Genomic DNA, 21,832 nt, shown 5'->3' on the forward strand with positions numbered 1-21,832 from the left:
GAACCAGGGCAGCTCACAGGGCCTTTGACGCCTACCTGGGCCTGCTGGAGGGAAGAGAATCGGTCCCAGCTGATTAGCGCTGCCGCTTTGCCCTCCTGAGCATTCCAGACATCCGCAATCCACTTTTCCAGGGTTTCAGATGAAGCCTCATGCAGTAAGCGGAGCCTGGGTTCAATGGCCTCCCTCCGGTTCTCATAGAAGCTGTCAGTGTAGAGATCCAGGGGGGAGGTCTGTAGGAAACGGACTGTCAGTGTGGCTCCGTCCCTCACCTACTGCTTCCCCTGCAAGAAAGAGGCTGGCGACACAAACCGCCTTAAGTTGCCAGGGTGCAGTAAAAGGCAGAGAGGTCCTAAACTACCACTTGTGAGCTTATTTGGATACTTAATGCGCTGTCCTCCTCCTAAGTGATATAAGGCAATCCATAAAGTAACACAGTCCTTGAAATACACAACAACTCCTAATGATTTTCTATTAGCAGCGGCAACTTCCGTATATCCAGCTGGGTCTCTCCTCCGCAACCACCCACAGAAAATATGCATCTTAACCAGTCACCTAAAACTATGAAGAGATGGGACCAGACACATCTCAGTTTAGGAGAGAGGTTCACATGTAAAGAGCCACCACCAAAAAGGCCCCCACTGCACACTTCATCCAGGTGGGTTCTTTGCCTTCTGTGGGCTAAAATGGCTGGCTGAAGAACCTCAGGATCTCCACTTCATTTCCTCGGTGACTCCGGCTCGCAACTGTGTGTCTGGATGTCATCAAACTGACCCCAGGACACACTTGAGTTTTGCTCTCTGAAGCCACAGAAGTAATGGTTCCTGGAATATGATTGGGAACATCTGGCAATTATCCTGGTGCAGTGATAAGGAAACAGGAGCTCAGTTTTTGACTCAGCCATGAAACCCACCTGGACATAAAAACGTAAGATGAGCCAGCCCAGCACCCCAACCCCAGAGTGGGCAACAGAGGCCCCTTATGGGAAGCCCAAAAGCAGCACAGGATGGCAATAGTCCACTTGTACTGTTGCTCCCCAGCTCCGCCTCTGATCTTGGATGTAGCTGAGAGCCCTCCTGGCTAGTATGTGCAGCCCCTGCTATAGCCACAGCCTTAGCCTGATCTTCCATGAATGTGAGCATTAAAGCCACCATCTAAGTGGGTGGCAGCAAATTCCACAGGCTAACTACACATTTTGAGGAGACATTCTTTGGTCCTGAATCTCCAACCTTTCAGCTTCATTAAATAAACACAAGGTCCAATGGGATAAGAGATGGGAGTAAAATTTCTCTATCCATTTCCTGCGCATGATGCTTGAACCTAGACACCTCCACTCTGTCTCCCCTTGCTCAGGCTCTTTTCTCACAGGGGAACTGCTCCACCCTCTTGACCTTGGGAAGGTTCCTATCTCTGACCCCATCCTGCCTACTGCATAGGACTGTTTTGAGGATCAAACAAGATGTATGTAACTAAAGAGAGAGGGAGTGAAGGATTGAAGGATAAAAATGATTTTTTTGCAATCTGTTGTGCGAATTAGCCATCACAATTCTGTGGCCCCTGCTCAGCCAATGTGTTCCCATAATTGCCTCTTCCTTATAGTTATTTTAAAGAGAATAATGAAGATGCAACTCAAGGCCACCAGCCCTACTCCAAAAACAGCCAGCAAATGCCAAACCCATTGTGTGCAGGTATGCTCCCCAAAAGCTGTGTATTCTGCAACAAAATTCCCAAAATTGTTTTTGAGGCGTTTCTCTGGGAGAATTCTGTGACTTTAAAAGAAGCTGTTTTGAATATGCTTTTCAAACATCATCCACAAGAATAAAAAGCACTTTAAAAACAAGCAAACATACCTGGTAAGGATTCCTGAAGACATCAGGGATGCCATCCATGAAGAGAATATCCCACATCAAGAGGCCGTAGAGGGTGCTGAACGTAGATCCTTCACCATGAATCCCTGAGGAATTATCACAGCATCACAGTCATGAAAGCCACTGCAGGATATTTAAGCTGCCAACCAAAAATTGCTACCTCTGACACCCAGGTTATCACTAACACTAACTCAAAGATGCATAGAGTACAACTCAAAATGATTTGAAAATTGGCAATGATGGGGATTTCTAGGAGGAAAGATGACTGACTAGATGTCAACTGCAGACTCTCCCATTGGCAGAGATAATTATGTGGTGATTAACGATAACCAAGACATAAATCTTGGTTGTCATGCCCTCCCTTTTGAGATAGTGAGACCTGAGATTATCCTCACATGCTCTGAAGAAAGTCGTTTGTCATACTGGACACAATAAGTTTTTGTGTAATCAATTTTTGTTGAAGGTTTTCCACATAAGATACCATAAAAATAGAGGGGGGGATGAGGAAAGGGAGAGAATAAAAAGGAAAGAAGGGAAAGAAGGGAAAAAGGAAATTACTAAGTCTTCCTCCAGCCTCTCACCCTGGGAGATCCTCTCTGCCCTCTATCTTCAATCCATTACCTTCCTGTGTGTATCTTCCTTGATATAAGATAAGGAACTGCAAATTGCAGAACAAAACATAAGGATAATTGGGGCTGGGGAGGAGGAAGAAGTCATAAGTAAGATATTAAAAGTTTTTTGGTTTTTTTTTAAAAAGGAAAGTCTTCCAGTTCTCTGCCAATTATGTATATTATGGTTTATAACAATTATTCGAAAATGTTGTTAGTATGCACTCCAGGATAATTTTGGGCTCTATTAGTGTCCAGCTATTTCTCCATCTGCTAGGCAATGTTTCCTCAATCTTCATTCCCAGACCTCTCACATTCACCTTCCTCCACCCAAAAGACGACTAAAAGAAGCTCATCAATTTTTATTATCATTAAAAGTCAGTCACAATCCTTCTCCAATCCTATATGATGAATTCTAACAACTCTTGACTGCGCTAGAGGTCTTCTGGCCAACACCCACATTCCATGGTGGCTGTTCTTTCCAGTCCCTCCAAGGGTTGTGAAAAAGTTCAGGCAGAGGGGAGGGAGAGAATGAGGTATGACCTTCTGAGCACGTGAGGCTAACTCTCTTATTTCAAAAGGGAGTTTTGGTAACCAAGATATATAACCGAGTTATCTTAAATTACCACATAATTATCTCTGCTGACAGGAGTGTCAGCAGTTGATGCCTAGTCCGCCATCACCTTCTCCAGAAGTCCCCAGAGACAAAAAGGTTTGGGGTGCAGAGGAGCATCTTAGGAGCAAGGAACCGCCATTGTGCCCAGATGTGACATAATAGCCCTCAAGGTTAGCCTTCAGGGCATCAGGTCTTCAAAACCTACCTCCTTTCAACTACTTTAGAACTTGGAAGCAATTACAACTTGGGTGACCTATCTGCCAGTTAATTTTCAGGACACAAGCTGATTGCTACATAAGAAGAGGCATTAACAAAAGGCTGCAAAACAAAAAGTTTGCCTTATTATTGATGAAGAAAGTTTACGAACAGAAAGCCGGCTATGATTTACCACTTCTTGGTGATTCCATTCTGTGAGGGAATTATCTGTTTCCTAGTATCTGGCAGGGAGCGGGGTTTGTGGAGGAGGAGAAGGAGCTGCACTGAAACCGCGGAATCCACGAAACTGCCTGACTGTAGGGAGTTTTTAACCAGCTTCAGCTGGTGAAACAGTAGCAATGGTTCCTGGACTAGGATAACTTGACCGCAAGTTGTTCATACATTGGTTACCTTCAGGTTTGATAACTGTAAAGCATGCTTAAATGAGGCTGAGGCTAGGGCCCAGTCTGGAAGCTTCATGGAGGAGTGGGAATTTGAACCCTGGTCTTCCAGGTCATAGTCCAACAGTCTAAGCATTAAGCCACACTGGCTGCTTCCTGGTCACATGGCAGTGTGAGAGAGCATTGGGAGGGAGGGGCAGAGTGCTGGCTGATGGCTTTCTATAGCAACGGCCAGCCATTACCTTGATCAAAGCCATGCTGCTTGTAGTGGGCTAATGCCAGCTCCTCGACAGAGCACACCACAGTGGAGGGCTCAAGCTCTTCTCCTGGGTCTTCGGCACCAACATCTTCCATGATAAACATGGACTTCCCCATTCCGGTCTGTGGGCACAGCTTTCCTTTGATGGTAACCTGCAAATCAAAACTACTGGTGTTTTTACTTTGGCTGCTACAACACCATGCTTTTACCCAGTGTGCCACCATGCTAAATTTTCTGTGAGAGTGTGATTTAAAAGTATGTTCAAAATAAACAAAAGGAGACTGCAGAAGGCGACTAGGGCAAGAGGGAAATGGTGAAAACTTTACACAGGCCCCATGGAGAGGGTGGGGGGTCAGGAGGGAGAAGAAGCAAATTAAATCATATCACTATACACAGAGAGAGAGAGAGAGAGAGAGAGACCTTGGGGTGAAGGGTGTGTAATAATAGTGTACTGAGAGAGGGCCATTGCATAGAAAATGGTTAGGGGGACAGGTGGGAAAGGCTGGATTTCACATCCTGATGAAAAATAATCAGTCAGTTTGCACACAGGCTTATGCTAAAATCTGATACATCTTCCATTCCTGGGGGAGGGGGGTGACTTCATATTTGTTTGAAAAAACCTTTAAAAATCTTTTATATAAAAAAACAATCAATCAAAGTGCAGAAATCAATTATTATCCTCTATATACCCCGTATGCAAAAGAGGGAGTATCATCAGCCTTGGGAGAAGTCCAAAGTTTGCAGAATGACAAAGAACCTTTAGGGAAAAGAAAAACCTGCAAAGTGGTAAAAATCCAAAACTAGCCCAATAAATATTGAGCATGCTCAGTAGCAACAGATTGTTGGGTGACCAGGCGGCGAGGGAGGGGAGAGGAGAGGAATGGAGTATTCTGCCATTGGGCACTGCTGACTGGCTGGCACCCTGGACAAGAACACTGTGCACTGCAATGTTTTCTCACTTACAGAACTCTAAATTATAACGAGAGAGAAGTGGGGGGCGAGAGGGAAGAGAGGCTGCTACTTAAACTTTGCTAACACCAGCTAAGTGACAAGCTAAAAATAAGACCACCCAGCGCTTAAGTGCTGTCTCCTTGTCAGCCCTTTGACTCATTTTGGAGACTGACAAACGGGGCTGCTGTCAGGACTGGAAATGTGTTCTCACATTGCACGTCTCATTGAACACGTAGGAAGGAGGCCCCATACGGCTGCTGAAGCAGCTCTCAGGTGGGGACAGCAAAGGAGGAGAACAGCACAGAAGGGAACATAGGCCTCTGAAGCGGATTAAATGAGACATGGGAAGAAGCAAGAGGCTGGTGCTCTGATGGCAGCTCTTGCAGGAGAAAGAATGCAGTTGGGCAATGCATGTTCAGGAAAGTGGCAACTCAAGCATCATTTTGAGAAGTATAAGGATGGTAGGCAGTGAGGAGAAATAGAGGAGTTCAGAAAAAGGATGGTTAGAATTGCTTCAAAAAGAACAACAATTTAAAATGCAATCTGCAAAATGCATCACAATCATTCATGCAGACAAGCATGCAAACAGTGCACACCCAAGACCACACAGGTCAGATGCAGGGAAGCACATTTTCCCAGGTTTTAATAACAATACTGTCCCAACAGACCCCACAAACACCTGAAGCAGCTTTGATGCTATCGGATCTACTGCTCTGATTCTGACTCTAGTGAAGTCACTGCAGGGCACAGAATGGCACCTTTTGGGTGCTTGCTGCAGCTCTGTACATATAGATAGGAGGCCCCAATTGTGCACCTCAGCCACAAAATCCAGCTTCCTAAAAACAGGCCAGCAGCTTATTAATGGTTTGGACTGTCTGACTGATCAGCTGGCACATGCCCACTATGCCAATCAGCTGAAGTGGCTCACCAAGGGAAAAAGTTATTTCCCATCACCTGCGATCTGAGAATGCTCTAATTGGCAGCGCTGAGGACTGCGTGTGGGGCTTCTGCATGAGAAGCTGCTGCTCAGTCTCTGAGCTAGGGCTCCTACATATAGTAAAACTCAATATAACCAGATGGTTTATACCAACTCAGACTATTTGCTCACCCACCTTCCCAGGGAGACTCTTTTTCTAACTGCAGGCACACAAGGGGTTGAACTGGGAACCTTTTGCATGCAAAGAGCAGGTGCTACTCCTGAGTTATCTGAACAGGGCAATATGCCACACACAAAAACACTTCCTCTGGGATTGTGTTAGTTTGCATCAAAGAATTGCTACCACCCTGCATTGTGACAATAAAAGCTCATGAATGGCCGACGTAGAATGTGAACACCTAGTTTGTTCTGATCAGTTTCTACAACCAGCGGCAGACAGGCCAACAAGCCACAGCTTGTTTCGTCAAAGCTTGGTGAACATCCAGGGTGGAGTAGCTCAACAAACCACAGTTAAGCAAGGCTGCTGGATTTGGACATAATGCCCAACCACAGTTAAGACCACCAACAAACCATGGCTTGACACTGTGGCCTGTTGCCAAAAAACAAACCACAGTTAGCCTGCTGTCCTTAACATACCCAGTGCAAGGGGGACAAACAGCTGGTAGTTTAACTTTTTATTGACGAAGCATGCACTTAGGGCAGCTCCTAAGTTGTTCAGAACACGCACACTCTTCTGGAGACCAAGTAGCTGGCACCCCCTCCCCCAGCTTGTGCGCTCAACTGGACTGTTGGAACAACAGCATGACCATGCCTTCACCCAAACTGTAGAACCTTCGTCTAAAGGGGCACACACAAGCAACCTGTGACTTCTGCTACACAGAAGTTGCTGCTGTGCCTGTCTCTTCAAGCCCCTCCTGGTCCTGAGGGACCGTGGTGGAGGGGGTGGAGGGGATTCCACCGCCTCCCTGTCAGGCACTTTTGCTTCCTCCAGGTCTGGCTCCTCCCCTGTATCCTGCATCTCCTCCCCTAGCTCCTCCTGCTCAGACTCTTCCCCTGCCTTCAGCCCTGGCTCCTGCCTTGCAGCAGGCACAAACCCCCACAAACCACTGCCCCCTTCCCCTGGGTCAGTCTCTGGCCCTACAGCCTCAGCCACCCACTCCTCAGTGCCCTGCCAGTCCCTGACACCTGCTAGGTTCACATGTACAAACGCACCACCTTTGGCTAAACAAACCATGGATTAGCATTATGTATGAACTGGGTGTGAACCATTTTAGAAGCCAAGATGAAAAAGGGAAAAAAACAGTCTGGCACCTTTCCACATTCCCAATTTATAAATGTACACCAGACCACAAAAGAGAGGCTTCTCCAGACATCCAATAGCTACTCACATGGGCAACATCTTCCACGGAAAGAAGCGGCAGATCTTGGAGGAGATGCCCTATCTTCTTACACGCTGAGGAATTTTTCATCCTCTGGGCTCGCTGGGACAGGGAGAGTCGATGGCCTGTGCGAACAAATGGGTCCTGGAGACCTTTCCTGATGCACCTTATGGCCTAGCAGACAAGAAAGCATTGCAGAGAGGTGAGCAAACGGACCCCCCCCCCACCAAACCAAGAGGGGCAGGTGGATGTCCTCAAGCACAAGTTGCCCCATCCAGGGCTGACAGCCAGATGGAAGGTGCTTGTGGGAGAGCAAGGAGAGTAGACATCACCCTTCCAAGCAAGGTGCAAAGGGGCAGAGATGGGTGCATTTACCTCCTCTGTGTCTTTCAAGTGCTGGTGCAAGTTAAGAGCCAGGCGATCCCACCACCGTCCTCTGCTGTCAGAACAATAAACGTCTTGGGCCAAAAGATCCTGAAGCTGTTCCACTGCCTCCTAGGGCCAACGGTCAAAAAAAGGTGTGTAGCTTGGTGACCAAGGGACTAAGCCAGGGATAGCTAACCTGTGGCCCTCAAACTACGCTGGACTCCCAGATCTCACCAGCCCTGGTCAGAATGGTCAATGGTCAAAAGATGATGGTAGTTTAGATATCCAGCAACATCTGCAGGGGGGCACATTGACCATTCCTGGACCGTGCTGTGAACTGGGAAACTCCTATCTCACTCCTTGCCTCTGCCACGAGCCCTCTAGGTGGCCCTGGGGAAAGCTGGAACGCCAGCTTTCTATATCTGCATTATGGGTGCACTCAAGTAATAGAGGCCTACCTTACAGGGTCTGTTGTAAGGATTATGGCAAGGGAAAGATTGTGAAGCACTTCAAAGACTTTAAACTGCAATACAGAAATGTTTAGTAGTAAAACGTGACAGTGGCCCTGCAACAAAAATTGCCTGAGTGTTAAGCAGTTTTTTGTTTGTACTTTTAGTAATCTTCAGGGTTTCCACCAAGCCCGTTGACACCTGCCCCCTTTGCATGGATAGTGCCCTTTCGGCCACATACCCTGAACATTGGAGTTCAAAACCATTTGCAGCCAGGACAGGCTGGTCCTTTCAGAGCTTCCAGTCGGCTTTATGACTTTGTTACAGAAGTGCTTGTTGTGCGGCATTCCCTGGCCCCAACACATTGTGCCTGGCGCCTGGCTTCTTCACCACACAGCTTTTCGGGAATGATGAAGACACACCTCTTTGCCCTGGCCTTTTAATAGATATCTGAGACATACATTTTCAGGGCCCACACTATTCCTTGTGAGTACATCTCAATCATTTTTAATTCTGGATTTTTTTAATTGCTGTAACCTGCCCTGGGACCTGCTGGTGAAAGGCAGTTTATTTATTAATTAATTTATTTTTAATTACCTTATACATATGTAGTCTCTGCAAGATCTCAACACCCTGGGAGAAGATTCGTGTGTACACCCACCCAACAGTGAAACGCCTCAAGTATTCCGGGAGGGCTGCATGGTACCTGTAAAGGGGGGGGGGGGACAAAACACACAGGAAGTCTTTGCCATGGAACTACCCACTCCAGCTGCGATTCCTGTACTGCATGGGGTTTGAACAGATGACCCCTTGGGTCCCTTCCAATTCCATGATTCTATGAAAAAGGCTGGAGATGGGCAATTGCTTGGGAGAAGCAAAAGCTGTAAGACAGCCACCATTTCCTGCAATGCACAGGTATCCCTCCCATTGCTATGTCAGGGGAGAGTCACAGCTCAGTGGTAGAGGGCCGGCCCTGCACACAGAAAGTCCCAGGTTCATAAACAAAAAACTAAAGTTCTAGCAAAAAACTTGACAACTACTGAAATAGAGGAGTTCAGAAAAGAAACAGAACTAAATGTGGTTAAAAAAGTAAAGTACCTAGGGGTGCACTTGACCTCCAAAAATTTGAATTTATTTAAGGATAACTATGAGAAATGTTGGTCAGAGATAAAAAGAGATCTGGAAACATGGTCAAGATTAAAACTTTCCTTGCTGGGCAGAATAGCTGCTATAAAGATGAATGTATTGCCGAAAATGCTATTTTTGTTTCAGTCCCTCCAGATCGTGGATAAGGTGGAATGTTTTGGAAAATGGCAGAGGGATTTATCTAAATTTGTCTGGCAGGGCAAAAAGCCCCGAATAAAGTTTAAAATACTAACAGATGCGAAAGAAAGAGGGGGGTTTGCCCTGCCGGACTTGAGGTTATATTATGAAGCTGCAGCCCTCTGCTGGTTGAAGGATTGGATTCTATTGGAGAACACCGACGTCCTTGACCTGGAGGGATTTGATAATGCTTTTGGGTGGCATGCATATTTGTGGTATGACAAGGTTAAAGTTCATAAATTGTTCAAAAACCATATTGTCAGAAGGGCAATTTTCATGGTCTGGTCAAAATATAAAGACTTATTGGAGAGTAAAACTCCGAGGTGGCTCTCACCGATGGAGGCCAAAGCACGTAAAAGACTCAATATGGAGGCCCACTGGCCTAAATATTGGGAAATAATTGAAAAAATTGGAGATAAATGGAGGTTACAGAGTATGGAAAAGTTAAAAAACAAGGTGCGAGATTGGTTGCATTATGCTCAAATCCAGGAAGTTTTTAAAGCAGACAAAAAAGTGGGTTTCCAGGAGGAAAAATCGAAACTAGAAACAGAGTTGCTTGAGCCAAAATCTAAGCTAATTTCGAGAATGTATAACTTGCTGCTTAAATGGAACACACAGGATGAGATTGTCAAATCCTCTATGATAAAGTGGGCACAGGATTTGGGGCATAACATTATGTTTGAAGACTGGGAAAGGTTATGGAACACCGGAATGAAATTCACGGCATGTACTGCCTTGAAGGAAAACATTATGAAAATGATATACCGGTGGTACATGACCCCAGTCAAGCTTGCAAAGATATATCACCTGTCCGATAATAAATGTTGGAAATGTAAGGAAGAGGAAGGGACATTTTTACACCTCTGGTGGACCTGCCCGAAAGTGAAGGCCTTCTGGGAAATGATACATAATGAATTAAAAAAGGTGCTGAGATTCACCTTACCTAAGAAACCGGAGGCCTTCCTTCTGGGCATGGTAGACCAGAGGATGGTCAAGAAAGATAGAACTTTCTTTATGTACGCTACTACAGCAGCGAGGATTCTGTTGGCAAAGCACTGGAAGACACAAAATCTACCCACATTGGAAGAATGGCAGACGCAGCTGATGGACTATATGGAACTGGCTGAAATGACTGGCAGAATTCGAGACTCGGGAGAAGAAGAAACGGAGGAAGTTTGGGAAAAATTTAAGGACTATTTGAAAAAGCATTATAAGTTGTATGAATGTTAAAAAATGCTCCTCTCTAGGAAGGTATAGCTTCAGTATCGGCAAATTTCTGAATTGATAAATAAGACATTATAAGACAGAAGTGAGGTAACGAAATATTTTTATTGTGTGGAAATTAAAAATTAATGCAATTGTATTGAAATGTTCACATCAGATAACACGATAAAATGGAAGATATATTGTTATGTATAAAACAAGTTAACAAATTGCTGAGGTTTTGGTTACACAGGGAATGCAGTGCCCGGGAGATGGGGGGAGTCCATTGGATTTATGGAAGTATGTATTTGAAAGTGGAAATTTGTTTATTAAAAACCTAATAAAATATTTATAAAAAAAAAAAAAGAAAGTCCCAGGTTCAATCCCTGCCATCTCCAGGTGGAAATGGGGAAGACCCCTGCCTGAAATCCTGCCTAGAGTACAGGCATTACTGATCTAGGTAGGCCAACAGCCTGGCACAGTACCACACAGCCTTCCGTGTTTCTAGGAAGGGGTTATAGCTTAGTGCGGGGGTCCTCAACAGGTGAGGCAGGACAGGATGGCATGTGTGGCAGCAAGATTGAGGGACAATCAAAGAAACACTCAACATTTCAGCGTGTAGCATGCCACTGGACTCTTTTTGGATATACAACTAGAAACAGTATCCACGCCTCTCTTCAAGAACCTTGGCTATTCTTCTATAGTTCTCTATGACATATTGTTGTGAACAGGGATTTTCAACTCTGACAAATATGAAAGATCAGAAAAGAGAAAGACTTCTTTGTGGTGATGAGGAGACAAGAGTTTGTCTGTCTCAAATTAGGTCTAATACAAATGAGATTACCTGGCAAAAGCAAGCTCACATACACCTCTCATTGAGTTAAGGTACACATGTAAGAGGCTTTTTAATCATTATATTTTGGGAAGGATTCATGTTCTTACATAGCTGCATTGTTATATATTTTCAGGATGTTCCATGATCATATTATAAAGCAGTAGTTTTCTATGTTACAAATCAAGCACTGCCAGAAGTCATTTCTTTTTTGTTTTCCAAAGTATTTCTTATCAATAAAAAAATGTTAGTGTGGTCTGAGCAATTTTTTATTCTGAAAGTGTGACCCAAAGAAAATATTTTGAGAACCACTGGCTTAATGGTAAGAGCATCTGTTTTAAACACAGAAGATTCCAGGTTCAGTCCCAGGCATCTCCAGGTCAGGCTGAACACGTCCCATCAGAAGCCCCGGAGATTCACTGCCAGAAGCATAGACAAAAGGGAGCAAGATGCAGCACTGGTCTGGCTTGGGCTAAGGCCGCTTCCTGCAGCCGGTCATTCCAGATCAAACAGGCTGGTTCACTATGAAGTCCAGCAAGGGCAGGGGGAGGAGATATTGAATGGGAACAGTGGTGAGATGAAGATGCAAACTACAACAAAATTATCTGAGCCCTGCTGGATCAGAACGAAGGGGCCCCATCTAGTCCAGCAACCTGTTCTTACAGTGGCCAACCAAAGGCTCATTATGGGAAACCAGCAAGTAGAAACTGAGTGCAGCAGCAGCACCCACCGCCCACCGCAATTACCTGCAACTGGGATTCAGAGGCATACGGCCTTCAGCTCTCTAAAATAAAAGACATTAAAGAAATGTCCAGTAGCACTTTAGAGACCAACTAAGTTTGTTCTGGGTATATGCTTTCATGTGATAGCTGAAGAAGTGTGCATGCACACTTATACGCAGAACAAACTTAGTTGGTCTCTAAGGTGCCACTGGACATTAAAAAAAATAAAATTATTTTGACTGCGTCAGACCAACACAGCTGCCTCCCTGAATCTAAAATAAAAGATTTGTCTGTGTTGCGCAAAAAAGTAACAAGGAAGGAAGGCTGGACTACATTTTGAAGGCAGTCGGCCAAATATCCAGAGCAGTTCACTGTAACTCTACAGAATCCTTTTGGAAGCGGAAGAGTCAACATGAGGCTGGTTCCCATATGCACAGGGTAAAGAGGTCTTGCAAAAGGCCTCCCACATGGCCAAATCTCATGACAACAAAGACTCGCCAGTGTACTGAAGAACGCTTATGCCACAGTAGATGTTAGCCTTCTCAAAGGAATCTTCTAAACTATGAACTATAAACTGTAAAATGAGGCCCTTTGTTATTCTCTTGAATTTCTGGCCAGGAATAATACCCTAAGCTATTCAAGGGTTTTACTGTCAATAATAAATTCGCCTGCAAGCTCTTTTTCAGGGAAAAATGAAAACCCACTCTCCAATTCACCTCTGCGGAGCTGAGGAACAAAAACATGGAACTGTGACAAATAAACTCTGATGATCAATGCTTCCTAGAATACCAAAGCTGCAAACAAAACAGACTCTGGTTTTATTTATAGCAGAGAACATGAGCCACTTGTCAAAGGCAGGCTACACCTGTCCTGGATTCAGCCCTGATCCTGGATGCCCAGGTCTCTGCAGTGGCCAGGATTGCCTTTGCAGAATTAAAGCCACTGTACCAGTGGAGATGCCTGATCTGTCCTCAGTGACACTCACCTTAGTTACATCCCATTTGGATTTCTGTAACACGTGGGGCTGCCTTTAAGAGGTCCTCAGAAATTTCAGCTGTCCCAAGGAGCTGTAGCCCGACTGTGGAGCAGGGCTGGTTATAGGGAGCACACGACTCCCTCACTATAGCAGCTCTCCACTGGCTGTTTCTGGGAACAATTCAAAGTGCTGCTTATGACCTATAAAGCCCTTATGGCTTAGGCTATTCGAAGGACTGTATTCTTCCACATGAAGCTGCCCAGCTCTTCAGTCCCACCTCCCTCCCAGGTACATCTGGTGCAAAAATGGGAAGAGGGACTTCTCAGTGGCTGCTCCTAGACTCTGGAATGCCTTTCCAGAGAAACTGGATTGGCTCCCTACTTGTCCTTCCTCCATCAGGTGAAGACTGCTTTAATTCTGCAAGCTTTGGGGAAATGACTCTTTTTAAGGAAATTGTTTTTAATAGTGCTGTGCTATTTTTACATCTTTAAAATGCTATTATAGTTTAACGACTTTTAAACTGTATTTTATATGTTTTGAACTTTTGGTGTTTTATCTATGATTAATCTGGGGGGTGCACCTTGAGTCCTGCTCCTGGCAGAAAGGTGGGATGATAATAATAATAATAATAATAATAATAATAATAATAATAATAATAATAATACACCAGAAATGAGATCACACTTTGTTTCAGCCCCCCTTCCATTTTGAGTACAACTTGCATCAAGCCCTAGCCCACACATGTGTTCACTGCAGATCACCCCCCCCTGCCTCCTCCTGCTCCACTCAGCCTTCATACCACAAAGAAAAGTGTTCCCTCAGCTCCTGCCAGATTTCTTTGGCCACCTCATAGAGTCTGTGCGCCTCCTTCCAGTTCCCATGAGTCACAGCCACAGAGATGTCATTTGACAAGTAAGCAGCACTGGCATACCTAATAAGAAATAAGAATAAGAATTTAAAGCAATGATTTCAAGATGAAGGCCACCATCTCAGAACAGATTATGCTGTAGCATTTGTTTATGCAGTAGATTTATATCCCAGCTTTTAGAGATGAAACCTTTCTTCTAAGGTGCCTCACAATAGCATTATTAAGCAAATTCATACAACATATTTTAAAAGATAGTTTTTAAAAACCTACTTAACAATAAAGATTACTGCTATAGCAGCAGCAGCCAGCAATCGAATTAGAACAGCATTCAGCCTGCTAATTCCTCAGAGTTCCAGAATGATGTGCCACCAAAATAACAGCATCCCAACCAAGATCTGTAAAATCCGCCTTCCCCAGCCAGTTGCCCTTCAGGTGCTTTAGGAAGCAACTTCCATCAGACCTAGCTGACACGGTCTGATCTGCATCTAGAGGGCAGCAGGTTGGGGAAGACTGCCTACAATTATGGTAAAAGTACCACCTGCCAAATCCCAATTAGAAGAGAATTTCTTAAATGTGGAATCATGGCATCATGCCATAACTCCCAAACCTGTGAGCTGAGTCCCCAAATCTTTTTTCAGAGGTCCACAGGTTACCCACTCCAAGTTTAGGGTCTATATTTATATCAAGAGAGGTGGATGGGTAAGTGGACCTCAACTTATGAACCTTCTTTCCTTTTCCACATACCGTGGGTTTCAAATATTTAATGTTTAAATTTGCATGCAGCTTTTTAATTTGCATCACTGTCAGAACAATCAAATACCAAACCATTTCAAATCATAATATAAGAACATATGGATCATGTCAATGGCCCATCTAGCCCAGCATCCTGTTCTCACAGTGGGAAAGCTGCAAGCAGGATCTGAGCAGCAGGGCACTCTTCCCTGACAATCCAAAAACAACCCAGTTGGATTATATGAACATTGTCACATTTTAAACTCATCATAAAGCAAACGTAGCAATTCATTAGAAACATGTCAACAATAATAAGACCAGAAGCCACTGCATGGCAGTACTATACAAAAACTAACAAAATGTATAAAAGCTTTCACAGAGGTTAAAAATCTAAGGTGTGCAGAATTTCAGGTGGGAAGAGGGTGTTGCCCTCAGGTCCTGCTTGCAAGCTTCCCATGGGCACCTGGTTGGGCACTATGAGAACAGGACGCTAGATTAGGTGGGTCTCTGGCCTCGTCCAGCAGGGCTCCTTCTGTGTAAAAAGGAAGAAGAAGAAGAAGAAGAAGAAGAAGAAGAAGAAGAAGAAGAAGAAGAAGAAGAAGAAGAAGAAGAAGAACTACAGTAAAAAGGGGGGGAAACAGTATCCAGGGCCTTCTGGATGCCTCCCTACCGGATGAAATCATCCCGATCCTGGAATATCTGGGTTTTCCTGTTGACTGTGTAACTGGGGAAGATCATGCGGCCCATGTTCACCATGAGGACTGTGGAAAGTTGTCCTTGACCGCCACTTCCAGCTTCTTCATCCTCCACTGGGTCAGTCAGGGAAAAGAGCAGCAGCACCCGTGAGAAGACTGTCCGGGGAACTTTATGAACCCTGACAGATCTGCCAGCCACATCTTTTGCTCTGAGGAGTACGCAGCAACAGCAACAAGAAGGAAAAGGAAAGTCAACATGAACTAAACACCCTCAGGTCTTCTACAGAGACACATGGTCCAACGCTTGTTTAGAATTATGTCCCACAATGTCCAATGGGGCCGACTCTTTCGTAAGGGTGAGGTTCTTTAGAAGGATTTTAGCCCCTAAACCATTTTTTTTCAACTGTTTCTCTGGCAGATTACTAGGCTGCTGGGGATTTTCACAGTTTAGGCCAAGGGTTGCCAACCGTTCTGGGCCTATGGGCCCATCTGCAGATGGGAGGCATTGTCCTGGACCCCACACACTTACCGTCTGCAACCCAGTAAACAGCACACTTTATTTGTTTGCTTGCAACAGGATGCTTCTTTCTAGTCTAATTCCATTGATGGGAGGGTGAGTGTGGATGTGGGTGTAAATGTATTTATCACAAAGCATACATAAGGATAAAAGGAAGCAAGCACTTTCCAAAACGTTAGTGCCTCTTACAGAGTTGAGAAAGACTTGTAGACAAAACAAATCATCATCATCATCATCATCATCACATGCCCCATGGGATTGCAGGAGCTGCACTAGATGACCTGTGGGGTACACATCCAACTCTACAATTCTGTGACTCCAAATATCCATGTTCTCCTGCCTTCTCAAGTGACTCCTCCCTTCCCTCCGTGGCCCCTGAGATCTGTGAACTCCTTCCAAGAATTCTAACATCAGCCATTCTCAACCCACTAGGCGAACATCAGACCCAGGCAACAGGAATGGACAATGTTGAGCTGCAGTCCAAATTATCCAGAAGGCACCAAGGTTGGGAAATGCCAAGTGGCATAGGACAACCTTCTCTCTCTCAGGTCCCTCCCCCCCCCCCTATTTCTGTGAAGCCACTGCCTGATCCCTTAAGCCTTGATGTCAACTGAAACCGGACCAAGTTAACTATCTATTTTTTGAGTCACTGCCCTGTTCCCCCGCTGCTAGAACAGTTACTGCATGCTCCTTGCAAACAGGTTCTTTGGCTTGAGGTGGTCCTTTTCCTAAAGCAAACAGCTCTGCAAACTTTACTTAGCAACAACATAATAATCTCAAATCATGCAACTGGAAGCTGCTGGGCTAACTTCAGCAAGGCAATGGAACACACCACATCTAAATTTACTACACATACATTATCGAGAAATTTGGTTTGCTGCTCTGATGCAAAAAATTAACACACAAGGTGAAAGCGCTAAGAAAAGGAAACCAAACAGACAAATTTGGTGATCTATGGTACCGTTTCATTGAATTTGCATGTAACAAAAATTTTATATCTCCTTAAACACATGGCAATTTATGGCTAACAACTCTTGCTTAAATGCACTATCGTCTATTTTGCTCCTTGTACCATCGTATTGCAATAACCTTGTCCATGCATCAGTGATATTGATTTCTTGTAATTTTCAATCAGAAAGATCCATTTCATTTATGTTCACCCTTTTTATGCGCATGAAAGCGAAATAATTATGTTTAAACAACATCAGCTCAGGAATAGAATGTCCCTTAGCTTTACGTTCTTCCCCTGCCCCCTGCAAAAATAGATGTAACAATGCAGCTGAAGTGCTGAGATGCTCCTCCAAAATCACACACACATCAACCAGGGTAATTCATCTGCTTAGAAACCAGTGCATAGTTCAAGAGTGAATTATAAAAAGGAGAGTCTGCTGAAAGGTGCCTGCTGTGCTTATGGCAGCTGTTGAAAACTGGATTACAGTGGAGCAGAAAGCACAGCATTTTTTGAAGCAAAGAACAGAGGCTTTGCAAAAACCAAATATCCTCTAGCCTCCACCTTTCTAGAGGCTTAAAAAAGTGTGGGAGCAAATCATGGAGACACAGAATACTGGTATGTTTTCCTGTCTCTGTTGGGAACAGAATTCAACTTCCTGAGAAGGAGCAATCTCATTCCTTTTTTTGGAAGAAAAATGCACCAAAAACAGAAATGCAGGAAAGAGATATATCTCACAGGTGCCATTTGAAAGGATGGGCTCTTTATTTCTGCAATACACCAACTGTGTTACGGACAAAAATGCCTTATTTCCTTGTTTCTCGGGGAATCAAATCTCAAAACTTTCTGCTAACGACTGAAAGGACCAGATTTTCATCTATCAGTCTTTAACAACAGAAAGTTTTGCAATGTAGTTAATTGGCATCTTTTACTGAGGTTGCAGAATCTAGCTTTTCCTGGGTGGCCCTGATACAGAATTCTGATGTTTGTATTTCTTCATTTTAGAAGGGAAGGCATTCAAAAGTTAAGTTACCTTTTCAGAATCACATTCCCAATGCCAGCTTGGTTCCTGCTGAAGACTGAGCGCTGCTTTGACAGCTGGAGGAAATCTTCCAGGAGCTGCTGTTTCTGTGCATTTGGGTTTGGCAGGTGGAAGACCTTTGCTAAGGTTTTCAGCTCAGGGGCAGAAAGCAAGTCAAGAGCCTCAGACAGATCTCTTAATTCTGCCTCTGCAGGTACACAGGGAAAAATGCAAGAATATTGAAAGGGACTCCCCATAGATACCCAAGTCCCTTGCTACATGAAATTCCAAAGAATTGTGTAAGTTATTGTGTAAGTTATGACACATCCTCTGCTTAAAGCGTGAGGTTTTACTGCCTCATTACACACACCACACATATTATAAACCACCCTATGAATACCACAAATTTAAAAAGCTATTTGTGGTGGAGAGGCAGGGAGGGACTAATTTACAAAGGATAAGTCGACCGAGAGATGCTAACAATGACAGAGTAGAAGCTGCAGGGGCTGTTTTGGGGAAAGCTTTAAAGGTCTCTCCTGATCCTCTGAGGAGCCTGTGGCCCAGTCATTCAAGTCTGGTGGCAGAGGCACCTGATTGGTGTGCAGGGCATGAGATGCAGGCTGTGAAGCGAGCAGATCCCACATGGGAAAGACCAGGCAGCAGATCTGCCTCCTCATCAGGGCTACTGTTGTACTCACACCCCTCTCCCCAGCTATCTGATCCTTCAGTGGGAGATACCAGGGACTGAACCCAAGATGCTATGCATACAAAGTATGCAGAGTCTCCTGCCTATAATTTAAGCTGAAACCCAGCAAACTGCAAAGGGGCATTCTACATTTACTTGTGTCCGTGTCCTTCCCACCTTGTAGATTTGGGGCAGGTAACAAGACCCTGAGGAATATCAAGGAGAGAAAATACAGGCAACTCTCAACTTACACAGGGATTATGTTCCAGGGATCGCGCCTAAAGCAAAAATTGCATGTAGCAAAAACACCCTGAGTTCAATGGTGGGTGAGATTGCCAAAGTCTTTTTTTTCCCCAGACGTCTGTTCCCTTTCCATTCCTATTTATTTATTTACCAACCACACAAAGTTGCAAGTTACCTGCAGTACAAAACTGAAGGCACAAATCATCCAAGGCCTACGCTATCTCTACAAGTGAGCAGGAGTGGTTGAGATCTTCCTCGATTGTACCATTCCAGAGTGTATGCAGGGAGGTCAACTTTTTGAATGCTGCCCATGTTTAAAACAACCCCCAAAACTCCTATCTTACGGAAAGCATTATTACCTCTCCCTCTCCCTGATATGCTACTTACAACAATATTTTGTTTTTCCTTTTCATATGGGGCTACTTTTTTTATCTACTCCCACCCCCATCAAAAAAACCCCACCCACAGTGGTGCAGTTCAGAAATGGAACTATCACATTATTTTATTCCACATAACTGTCATGCAAACTTTTAACAGACATACCTGACTGCAAGAATCCTGTTCCAACAAGCTCATTGATGTATGATGAGAGATCCTCAGCAATCTCCAAGTAGACTATCTTGTTCGCTTTTATCCAACTCAGCTTGCGTTGGAAAAGTCTGACGTATAACTTCTGAGCGCTAGCTGCAGTAGCATCATAAACCAGGAGAAGGGCAGAGAAAATTCTAAAGGTTCTTTCTAGGTCTGGAATTGAATCCACATCTACACCAGTGGTTCCCAAAGCTTTTCAGGCTCCTGCCCCCTTAGCTCCATAAACTCATCCCCAATGCCTCCCACCCTACCCTATAGAAAGCATTATTCAGAACATATAATAGTTCAATAAAATTCAAAACAGTAATAATCAATGGCACATTTAGTCAAAATCCAATCAAAACTATTTAGTTAAATTAATCCAACGAAACAGATGAACTTGATGCAGTGGTCCTAGCTCTTCTTCTGGTGGTCATTTGCAGTTTCACCGCTGCCCTAACATCCACTTCCTCTTAGTGCCCCTCTAGGTAATTCCACTTCCACAGGGGGAGACACCACCCACTTTGGGAACCACTGCAAAATACTTGGAAGACACACGGCAGCTTTGCTGTCAAACGCACATCAGCTGGCCCTGATCAAAGTCCAAACTCATCCCCAACTCTTTTGATATGTGACTTTAAAAAAATGCTGAACAAGGGTGGCTGCAAAGCACACTGGGACTGGCCCTGCTCAGGAGTTCGGAAAGCGGGAATCACATCACTGCTGATCAGCTGCAAATCCTGATTGGCTACACCACACCAAGAACTTCTGAATGGGAGCTTTTGAGAGGAGCCTAGCCTAGCGGAGGCTGCACCTGGCGCCAAATGTAAAAGGCACCCAATACAAGCCCTGCTTGCAACGCAACAACCAGGAGTGCACTCTGAGGTTCCTGGTTCCAGCCCAGGATGCAGAAGGAGAAAGAAAAGAATCGGGATTCCAATTATTGCCTTTCAAGTCAGGCCATCTGACATCACGCAAACATCTGTAACTGACAAGTGGGAGGCCCTTACCATCTGTCAAACTGATCAGCAAGGGGTGAGGAGCTCAGGATCTAATCTGCCATTGCATCCTGTTCCGCATCCCTGATTTATTTAGGTTGCTTTATTCACTTACACCTGGGGTTTTGTTATGTCTTGCCATTCTTATCCGTCTGCTCCTTGGTTTTATATGAGATTGCGTGGGCGGGGGGGTTAAGTCAGAAAATGACTACTAATTCATTTTCCCTTCTGGTTCTTAAACTTTCTTCACTTTCCCCCGACATTTTCCTCCACCCCAGGGTGTCACAATAAAGAGAATTTCATGCAACCTTCTACCAAGAGGAAGAATATACTCAAAGCCCAGGTTGTCATTTTCCCAGTGGGGATGAGGATTCTTTGATGTTCTCCCTCTGATACTTCCCAAGTCAAAAAGCCAGAAATAATGCTGATTTTACAGATCATCATCCCTCTTTCTTACTTCTCCCTTCAGCGGTGGTGGATAGGTGTGGGAGACACTTAAGATTTAATATACTATTATGTCCTGCTATTCTGAAAAAGCAAACTCAGTGCCAATATTACAGTAAAGCAAAACATCCTTTTCTAATTTGTGAAAGCACCCTGCTGGAGCAGATTCCTGCTCATCACGGGAGACCAAATGACTGAAGTTGCAATCAGAATACATGCTTACCCGAGAGGAAGACATACCAAAAACATACAGAAAGTCACCAGCTTACAAGGATCAGGCCTGCTTCCCAAAGTCATCCAGGTGCCTCTAGGAAGCCCACAAACTGGGAAGCTAAGTCTGAGTCAGACCATCTAGCTCTATATTATCTACGCTGATTCTTTGTGGTTCTCCAGGATTCCAGACTGGGGTATTCCCCAGCCCTACCTGGAGATTTCAGGATTGAGCCCGCAACCTTCTGCATTCCAAGCAAATGCACTTTCACCTTTCCTCAGATCTCACCTTGGGACATGAACTCACTTAGATAGCTTTTAGATTATCCCGTCTCCCTGAGCCTCAGTTTTCCTTATATGTAACATGGGGAAAATATTATTTGCATACCTAAGAGGGAGTACTGGAAGACAGGCAGTGATCATGAACTGCTTTGAAAGCTCTAAAGCAGTGTTTCTTATAAGTACCTCACATTATAATCACCTGAGAAGGGATACGACTCAACTCTCCAAAGGGGTAAGCGATTTTTCTTAAGTTTGGGAAGTGCTCCTCTCTACAGCATCATCCTTCTACCTTGGGTCCCTGGACATTAGTGGACTACAACTCCCATTATCCTTGCGAATTGGCCTCTCTGGTGAGTGACGATGGGGGCTGCAGTCCAATAACATCCGGGCATCCAAGATTGGGAACAACATCTTTAGGGCAACATGAAAGTATAGCAAGGTTATTAAGTGAAGGGCTAATTACAAACTCTCACTGAGATTTTATTTAAAACATTTCAGGTCACGGTTCCAAAAAGTTCAAAGTGGCTGTCAAAAAG

At 44.5% G+C, this 21,832-nt stretch overlaps 1 protein-coding gene and 1 long non-coding RNA gene across 4 annotated transcripts in view; both read right to left on the reverse strand.

Moving 5' to 3' along the window:
- The window catches only part of FAN1 (FANCD2 and FANCI associated nuclease 1), a 30,105-nt gene that overhangs the window by 3,234 nt on the left and 5,039 nt on the right, over window positions 1–21,832 (reverse strand). For 2 of the 3 annotated variants that reach the window (XR_014162702.1, XM_081887617.1), the window contains exons 2-11: window positions 19,336–19,476; window positions 17,877–18,072; window positions 15,353–15,586; window positions 13,882–14,013; window positions 8,624–8,732; window positions 7,587–7,706; window positions 7,221–7,385; window positions 3,928–4,096; window positions 1,848–1,951; window positions 36–230 (exon numbers count right to left, since the gene is read on the reverse strand). Coding sequence is in view for 2 of the 3 variants with exons in the window: in XM_081887617.1 (XP_081743743.1) it covers window positions 36–230; window positions 1,848–1,951; window positions 3,928–4,096; window positions 7,221–7,385; window positions 7,587–7,706; window positions 8,624–8,732; window positions 13,882–14,013; window positions 15,353–15,586; window positions 17,877–18,072; window positions 19,336–19,476 (1,565 nt within the window). In the remaining variant the exon portion in view is untranslated. Of the gene's footprint in view, window positions 1–35; window positions 296–1,847; window positions 1,952–3,927; window positions 4,097–7,220; window positions 7,386–7,586; window positions 7,707–8,623; window positions 8,733–13,881; window positions 14,014–15,352; window positions 15,587–17,876; window positions 18,073–19,335; window positions 19,477–21,832 lie in introns of those variants that run through there. The other variant, XM_081887618.1, reaches the window with a different exon arrangement.
- Window positions 4,544–6,794, reverse strand: LOC309356388. The gene is made up of 2 exons (XR_014162750.1): window positions 6,125–6,794; window positions 4,544–6,092 (listed from the first exon to the last, which is right to left on the reverse strand). It is a non-coding gene; the product is annotated as an uncharacterized lncRNA (long non-coding RNA).

The sequence above is a fragment of the Podarcis melisellensis genome, assembly GCF_964234715.1.
Source record: "Podarcis melisellensis genome assembly, chromosome: 14".
In the NCBI taxonomy this organism is placed as follows: Eukaryota; Metazoa; Chordata; class Lepidosauria; order Squamata; family Lacertidae; genus Podarcis; species Podarcis melisellensis.